We start from the raw sequence: 9007 nt of genomic DNA, 5'->3' as shown, positions 1-9007 counted from the left end.
ACACCAGGATAAGTGTTTAAAACAACTCCTTTCCCAGGGTTCTTGTTGTTCAGTTTCTAGCTATGCAGGCATAGACGTGTATGTCAAACATGAAGTCAATCAGTAGGTTTTAAAATACTGACAGTCGACACGTCTGTGATTCTTCAGAGAATGACTGATCTATACTCTTAAGATTATGAGGTCTATTACATTTATATAAACACATAATTACAATTTAAGAAATTAAAATAAATTCCCTGATGTTTTTCATACTTCTAAACAACAAGAAGAAAACATTTTAAGATAACTGTGAGACGTTATACCCTTACCAAGTGGCTCTTTAAGTGGTAAAATCTTTGGGAATAAATACTGGAAGTAGCTGAGCAGTATCCTCTCTTTTAGCACTGCCAACGCTTAATTCCCTAAAAGCAGTAAGCCAGGCAATTCGTTGAAAGTGCAACTGTTATGGAAAATGGCAGGTTCAATTTAAATGAATGTTATTCAGTGTTCTGTGATATTGATGTAGTGGTGATATTTGTAGTTTGTCTGTAGGGTGTACTTGCAAATGAGGCATGACACCTTCATTTCACCTTCACAGTAAAAAAAAAAAAATTCCCTTACATCTACATTTACTGAAATTTGACCGGTATTCTTGTACTTCCAAGCTAAACCTATATGTATTTCTACACCGCAGGAGATGTGATTAAACTGGCAGAGGATCCTGTTCACTGTAGGTGAGAGTTCATACAGGTGTGGAAAGCCAAAAGGCAGCAATGCAGTGACATTAGCATTAGTTACACTCAACGTGGTCAAACCATTTTAGAATAAAAGGTGGGGGGGTTAAAAAATATAAAACCAGTTTGTTGAATGGAAGAGGCTTGCTTTATATCCCATTCAGCAAATCAATGAAGGTGATTTTCAAAAACACTAAGCTGTCAGCTAGCAATTTCTTTGGCAGTTTAGATCTCTTGCCAAAGGGAAAGTTGCCAGGGATATATTGTTGTATTGTACGAAGAACGGTTAGGAAATATGGTTCAAATGCCAAAAATAAATGAACAGATTCCATCATCAGCTTGGGCTTTATAATAAACAACACAACCAGTTTTTTATTTGCACATGTGTTTTTTTAATGGTCTATACCATACTTTACCTCACTTCTTTGACCTCAATGCAGTAACTTCTATAGGGGACTCCTTTAAGCAGATGATACAATTAATCACACTAACAGATAGAAGTGATGTGTGGTTATATCCTATTGTCTTGGGAACCAAACAAGAATTACACTTTCACCTCTTTACTTATCCCTACTCCTAAGCCTATTGTATTGTTTCTGCATGAAGGTACAAACTATTTTCTTAAATGGTTTTTTGTTTATTTTGTGTGTGTGTGTGTGTGAGTACAAGGTGACGGACTCTGCCGGTTAGTACAGCAGCCCAAGCAGGTTGAAGGGTTGGGTGTCAACAGCCAGGAAAAGAAGATCCATACCTTTCTGAGACACAAAAGAAAACTCACTCCAATAAGCCACTGCCACTCCACCAGAGTTTGACAAGTACAAACAGATACTAATGGACTTAGAACTGAACAAAATGACCTTCTGTAAGCTTGCAATGCTCACAACCTGACCAAATGACCACCAGATTAATAACAATGGCACAAAAACAGAACCACAAGGACAGTTAAATGGTAGGAGGCCTTGCTATTAAATATGAGACTGATGCTAACAATCTGATGGGACTGTAGCCTGCTTTACTGTTGTTACATTATGAGTCGAGTAGCTGTATTGGCAGTGTGGGTTATTAGCATGCTATTGTCAGACCTAATTCTTTCACACTCAATCACATCAGGTGAATTAAGATAACAGCATGCACTAAATGCTGACTGTCTTGAAGGGTAATACAGTACATATAACAAAATAGACAGTAGACAATGGGACTGAAAATAACAATTCCAAGTGATTTTATTTAGTGGCTCTGCTCTAATTACCTCTCATCTGAAAAGATCTTAACCGTTCTTTGCACAGGTCCTAACCACCTGCATACATCAACTAGCACCTTTGATTTGTAGTGTCCCTTACAGCTGAAGCCATCAAAAGACAGTTCACATAAAATCAACTGCAGTCCAAACAGAGAAATCCATGTTATACCGTGTTTACAGCCATACATAGCTCTGAGTTTTCATTTTCCATTTTTTGATTAAAATCTGTATGCCCTGCAGCACCAAGGGAACAGCATACCTGAATTTAAGAAGCATGTACAACAAAATCAATGAATTCTCTTCTTTGGGCCTGGTTAAAAAATAAAAACTACCACCTTTTCTTTTTATATGTTTTTTTTAATGTTATGGTTTTATTGTGTAGGTGTATGCAATAACACATGATAATTAAACTATGTACCGGTAAATAAAAATAAAATTCTAAAAACAATTTCAGCACTATTTCTAGTAGTAGTATAATACAAATACATACATAAAATTGTAAATAACTTACTTCCCCATGGTGTCATGTTTTCTATTCACAGGCCCTACAGAAATCTAGTACAGATTTATCAGTGCCCCCAAAAAGGAACATTTTAGCATTAGTTTAACAGTTTTGGTTTTGGGATCTTGGAGTAGTGTGATCATCTGAACTTCGATTGCTCTATTCAAGTACTGTATGAGTGAATTATTATTGGACAGTTAGTCATGTAACTTCCCATATTATTTTTTTGAATCATATTGTAAAATGCTACATTTCTTCTTTATTACTTTATTGTTCTCATTTTGAACCTCAACTGCACAATTTTAACCCAACCACGTTAATGGTAGTAAAAAAAAAACAAAAAACCACAGTATATGATTTTAGTTGTAGGTTCCCACAGGTGCACAGGTGTATAACATGTATTTTCAGAATAGCTTCCTCAGACCAGTAAATAAATAAACCTTTTTAATACAGGATGTTTAGGGTTTAGTGATGCAGACTTGAGCAGAATCATTTTCCTGATGTGTATTAGAGTGCAAGGAGCTGAACTTAAGATCACACCTCGAATGTTGCTAATTAATTTGCCAGCAACCAGTCCACACCGTGTCAATGGAAAGTGTGAAGCGGCCCCAAGAAATGTCACTCCTGTGGCGTCTGAGAAACATCCCACCGAGAGGCGTTCACAGACTGAAGATAACAAATGGTCAAGTCTATTGTAAATTTTGGAGAGGACAGTCTGGGTCTGGTCCATCACCATCTAAATAAACAAGGTAAGTTTAAATAAACAATATGTTGTTGACAACATAATGCTACAGTTTTTTAAACAAAGCAAGCAGTTAAAGTTACAAAAAATAAACTGAAAAACTATCATGCAAGTTTGAGTTCAAGTAAAATACCAAAACTAACCCTGAGAAGACTTTTTAAAAATCATTTAAAATGCACATTCATAGTTTTTTGTTTCTTGGTACTTTTAAAACTCACTTTAAGGATGGGAGGGTCATAATTAAAATGTAATCGTAAACAAGCCACTTAAAGAGAGGTGAAATCTTGTTTCTAATTTATCTTATACTATCTGTGGGGCATGCAAACAAACTGAACTATCAACAAGGTTGACAAAGTACTGTACACAGGCTACATTTTGGAAGAATGATGTTAGACACTAAGTAAAACTGAAAACAACTCTTGAACACTGGTGTTTTAAAACAGGCCACATATACTATATTATGCACTGTAGAAAAACAACCAAAGCTTTCCAATAATTTACCCTGAAGTGTGTTTTAAGTGATAACAGGACAGTGAAACCCTCACAGGTAAATTAAAAACATACAAAGGGCCATGTTTGCTCCAGTATTCATTTTCAACCTTTTGTCCTGCTGTCGACTGGTCACGTCACACTTCAGGGATTTTGTAATCGTCAAACATGAAATGTCACTGATTAAAAGAAGAACAACGGTGATCTCAGACATTCATTCAGTGCAATGACCTCAGACTGCTTTGCACCGGTGCAGGATAAGGAGGCAGGATACATGACAAGCAGCACAGTTCTAAATGCACAGGGTGGGCCAGAAATTCCGGTTACTAAAATGATTCAGTGTTAGACGATAAGCCATGAACACCTGTTCCAAAATACAGTTTTGCGATACTGCTCCTCAGCTGTATTTAACCCAGACTCAGTTTCATATGCATTAACTATAATCCTTTCTGATGAAGGTTAACTATTTCCATTACAATTAACAAGAGTTTAATAATGCTAACCATCAAGAGCAAGCAAAAAAGGATTCAGGGAAGACAAAGCATTGAAGGAAGTTTCCTGGTCTAGTTCTTAAGTGCAACAGTATTCTGAAGATATTTTAGCATTAGACAACATCTACACCTGTACACTTTCAATGTTAACCAAGCATTTTAAAGGGAAATCATTATTATTTAAAAATGTTTTTTAACCACAAATTACATTTACATTGTTTGTAATTAAAGGTGGCTAAAGGAATAACAAATAAAAAACTTGCGAATCTGTAAACTACAGACACATGTAAATTACAATTTTGCAGTTAAAAAGAATACTGGAACATAACATTACAGACACATTTTATTTATGATACACAATACAAAATGATTTGTTCTAAATTGATACATTAGAAGAAACGGTTTAAATGAACACACTAATATGTTCCCCTTAATTAAACACATTTGTAATTAAAACCATCATGTTGTGTAGAATTTACTGTAGTGAATACATGATATGCCAATATGGAAACTATTCATTGGTAATGTAAAGAGATTTCTAAATCAGGTTATTCAATACATGTGTGTGAAGTCTATAGGAGTAAGTTTCATTGGATATACTCTTCAAGGTACAGCTAAGATTTGCCATGGAAAGTATTTTTTCCACACACATACACAATTTGATGCTGCACTTTGTAGCATCCTGTAGACAGCGCCATCTGCTGCTGCAGTCCAGTATAAGTATTCCTAAGTTTATTTGAAGCAGGGTGACCTCTTGTGGTTTTCTAACCACAAAACCAAAAAATATTTTAGAATAGAAAAAAAACAAACAGGTAAACAATCTCATTAATCCACCCCATACACACACATTATATAATATATATATATATATATATATATATATATATATATATATATATATATATATATATATATATATATATATATATATATAGTAAATTAACAGGGCACTGAAGTTTTAAAAAGAGGTATAGTATAAAATGGCACAGCTATTAATAAACACAATGAGGTATTTCAAAGGTGGTGTCACAGTAGCAACCTAATGCAAGTCTCAACAGCACAATCCTGATTCACCTTTTTCTAACCTAAACTGTGATTTACTGTGTGTACAGCCTAACCCTGAACAGCACTACATTCATTGAGAACAGTGCATATTTGGAAAGGGTTTAGTTCATTTAGAGTTTATAAATTGTAGTATTCTGGTTAAGACCCTCAGTGTGTCATTGATACATACTTTTGCTACTGGTGTACTATTCTATAATTATTTGTCTTCGGCTGGATATTCCTCTAGGCACACGTATCTTCAGTTTTCATCCTTCCCCTGAAAATGAAGTAACATGATTTTTTTTTTTTTTAAAAAAAGAACTGAATACTCATCAGAAGACCTTTTTTTGGTGTCTAAATCTACATTTAAAAAATAAATCTATAAAATGTACATTGTGTAGTTTATTTTAATGATCTAGACTGGTCTGGATCTCCATAACACTGCAGTATGAATACAGCATGATTGAACAGGTACGTGTGCCACCCAGGATCTCACCCCTGAAATTAGCCGTCCCCTTGTGAGGTGGGACCTTTAACAGCTGCCAGAGGTCAACCAAGGCCAGGAGATGCAACCTGTCTAACCCCCGAAAGGTAGATGTAGCTGCAAATGAGGCACAGAGGTGGACAAGGCAAGAAACTTCACAACGGAGGGAAAGATGCAAGTCCCAGCTTAATACCATAGGGGCTCGCCTCCAGAACAGCAGCAAGTGTTTAAAAAGTAGTAAGCGTGCGCTCTCCTACACCTCTCTTCACTGTCTTTTAAAAAATATATATTTAATGAAGCATATAAATTGCCCAGAGGGAAAAGACCAGCAGGGGTAATACAGAGTAAAAGGAAAAAGTTTAAATCAAAATTAAATACCTACTTAAATGTCTTGGTTGGTTGTCTTGGTTATGAAAGTAAAGCATGACAACAGCGCTAAAGCTCACACAGCAAATGAACTACTACAACTACCTCTACTACTACGACTAATAATCATTTTTTTGGCTTTTCACGTGGTGTATAAAATAGTTTTTCTAGTAAACTAAGGTGAAAGAAATCCGTCTCATGCAGGTCTCATTTGAGGATGAGACCTGCATGACACTTACCTTTATACTGATGCTCTTAACTTTGCCCCAGAATGTCTTGACAACTTTTATAGACTTCTTCCAAGCAATTGAGGCGAGGCTTGGAGCTCTGAAATAAACAGAGATAAAGTACAGTTAACATCCCTGTAAAACCATGTGAAAACAATCTAACAGGAAATATACACTTCCAAAGTTTTAGGACTGAATGTTAATACATGAATAGTAGTGCATTTTTATGGGGAGAGTTTTGTGTTTATTTGATCTGCTGTGTACAGGGTCCTGTACTGCATTACAATCACGACATTTCTATTATTGTGTGCAAAATGTATTATTTACATTATTGGATCTTTTTACCTGGAATAGCGGCACAACAGCACTGACTCCATCCGGATCTGAAGGCTCTTTTAACAGTATACAAAGGTAATAAATGACCCTTTGCTTAAAGAGAAAAACAAAAACAAAATATATACGAGAAAGACTTGATGATGGTTCACGGACAGTTTTACACACACACAGACACACACACACACACACACACACACACACACACACACAATTTCCAAAGCCAGAGCAAATCAAATCAGAGTAAATCAGCTAATAAATGTTTAATTCAGATGATGTAAAGTATAATAAACTACAGAATATTTTAAAAGGCTTTGTTACATTTTATTCCCAGATTATCATTGCATGTTGTTACATTAGGTAATGCAAAAGTTGTGCTAATCGGGGTCTGTGAAACTGGTCGTTTAAAAACTTGACAAACCTTCAGTAATCAAACGTCATGATAACTTGTAATTCGTGTTCCTGTAGTATTCCAGTTAATAATAATGCACAACTGACTTAGGTTCCTTTGTAATTTTTACAAAACATAAACGAACCGTCTTGTGTGCTTGATCAACTTACCATATAAATGGCTTCATTAATAACAATATCTTTGACCTTGCTCATTTCTATAAAGGACGTGCTCTCCCTGCCTGAGGCATATGAGGCAGAAATCTGAATCCCAAGGGAGCCGATAATTAACATTGACTCATGGTCTATTTTCACAAAGTGAAGGTGAAGCATCATCCCGACAAGGGTTACAATAATAGCTGCCGACAAGACATTGGTATTCTGCAACGAGAACAATAACGGTTACGTGATCAATCCTAGGAAAATACAGGTTTATTTTTAGACCTTGGTAAAATCAAAAACAGTACCGAAAACTGACTCTCCTATTAAGGTATGTAATGAAAAGACTAATCTGTTAATTTTATTTTAGTTAACTGATTTTTTTTTAAATGGCTATATAAAGAAATATGTTATGGTAATAGAATATTGCTTACATCAGTAGCAAAAAACACAGCATACGCGGTCAGCCATACTGCGCAGGTGTAGTTCATCACTTTCCGCAGAGATAGTTTAGGAACGCTTACAGTGAACTCCTTGCAAAACTCAGAATGACTCTGACAGTCCAGTGAGATCGTATTTCCGTTTATATCGAAGAATTCCTCTTCTGTCATCGTTATTGTACATCAGCTTACACAGTCACAAGCTGAACCTGTACAAAATTAAATGTGTTCAAAGCATCAGCTACACAATGAAAGGCGTGCAAAATATACGACTTAAAAAGAGAAATGCGAGTAAAACACACGATTTACAGAATAGCTAAACGTATTTTAATATGCATGACACTGTAAATGCATGTCATATTTTCCTGTAGGCGCTGTCTTTTCTACCATTCTGTCATGGGCCACAACATCTTGTCGTTGATTTAGCATTAATAAGTAGCTAGTACAAGACAGCGTTCCCTATTCCACTAGCTATGCTTAAAGCACATCAGTGATCTGACATATTTATACTGTATTAGTATCTCTCTTCGAAATGTTTTACCTTCCAAATATAAACAGCTCTACCGCAATGTTATGGACTCACGCAGGTCAAAAATTCGAAGTGCAACATGGGAGGTGTAGTTCTTACTCGTGAACTCGCTGAGCTCGTTTCACTTTTGAGCTGCAACCACGAGATGGCCCTAGCGCTGTCGACGACTCCAAATTTACATTTATTACACTGTATAATAAATTTGAAATTAATACAGCGTAGATATTCTGACAGTATAAATAACTATGTATTATATAGATACTACAAAGAGTTATTTTCTAGTTATTAAAATACTTTTTTTTTTAAATCAGAATTCCTTTGCATATGGTTTTAATTTTATTGTTTCTTCAGGCACAGACACTTGGTATAACAAATAGAAAATGTCAAAAACGCCTATTTTGTTTCATTTGAACCTTGGTTTATTTATAACTACAGTGTCCCACAATAAGGTTACCTTTGACAACACCATATAATTCCTATAATTCTTGAATGTATTTTTTTTTTATCTAGTTAATTAACCTGAAATTATAAATTGTTGGCTTACCAGTTTTTTGTTTGTTTATTTGTTTGTTTTTTAATTACCTCAGGTAGTTTTAGTTGCAGACACCTTGTAGCTTTCTGGCCTGTCACACTGCGAACAAAACAGCCTTCTGCTACTACCTGCAGCAGTGGATTCCATATGCAGGCTTTGTTTTAACACAGCGACGTCTCTCTCTCTCTCCCTCCCCCCCTCCCCCCCCCCCCCTTTTTTTTGCTTTTGTTTGCTGACAACATTTTAACAAAAAAACACCTAATAATGTGGTCTGGTAAATCTATACAGCATCAAATCTGAATAGTGTTCCTGCTGACATAATTAAA

The 9007-nt window shown here is 35.5% G+C and overlaps 1 protein-coding gene across 2 annotated transcripts; it reads right to left on the bottom strand.

The window, feature by feature from the left end:
- Nucleotides 1-1618: 1618 nt before the first annotated feature.
- On the bottom strand, nucleotides 1619-8267 carry LOC117403988 (phosphatidylinositol N-acetylglucosaminyltransferase subunit H-like). 2 transcript variants are annotated; one of them, XM_058991561.1, is made up of 6 exons: nucleotides 8162-8267; nucleotides 7615-7829; nucleotides 7193-7402; nucleotides 6644-6727; nucleotides 6311-6398; nucleotides 1619-3191 (listed from the first exon to the last, which is right to left on the bottom strand). In XM_058991561.1, the coding sequence occupies exons 2-5, from the start codon at nucleotides 7789-7791 to the stop codon at nucleotides 6327-6329; spliced, it is 543 nt and encodes a 180-aa protein (XP_058847544.1). In that variant the 5' UTR covers nucleotides 7792-7829; nucleotides 8162-8267; the 3' UTR covers nucleotides 1619-3191; nucleotides 6311-6326. The 2 variants fall into 2 exon arrangements, with proteins under 2 accessions (XP_058847544.1, XP_058847543.1); XM_058991560.1 differs by lacking the exon at nucleotides 1619-3191 and adding an exon at nucleotides 4503-5498.
- Nucleotides 8268-9007: the final 740 nt, after the last annotated feature.

Source organism: Acipenser ruthenus, chromosome 18 (genome assembly GCF_902713425.1).
Source record: "Acipenser ruthenus chromosome 18, fAciRut3.2 maternal haplotype, whole genome shotgun sequence".
Taxonomy (NCBI): domain Eukaryota; kingdom Metazoa; phylum Chordata; class Actinopteri; order Acipenseriformes; family Acipenseridae; genus Acipenser; species Acipenser ruthenus.
This window is presented reverse-complemented; position numbering and strand designations above follow the sequence as displayed.

Excerpts from the sequence above, each read along its gene's own strand:
- LOC117403988 (XM_058991561.1), bottom strand. The coding sequence starts at position 7,791 with ATGACAGAAGAGGAATTCTTCGATATAAACGGAAATACGATCTCACTG. Across the intron at positions 7,403-7,614 it reads CTGTGTTTTTTGCTACTGAT|AATACCAATGTCTTGTCGGC; the intron begins GTAAGCAATATT and ends TTCTCGTTGCAG. Across the intron at positions 6,728-7,192 it reads TTAATGAAGCCATTTATATG|CAAAGGGTCATTTATTACCT; the intron begins GTAAGTTGATCA and ends TTTCTCTTTAAG.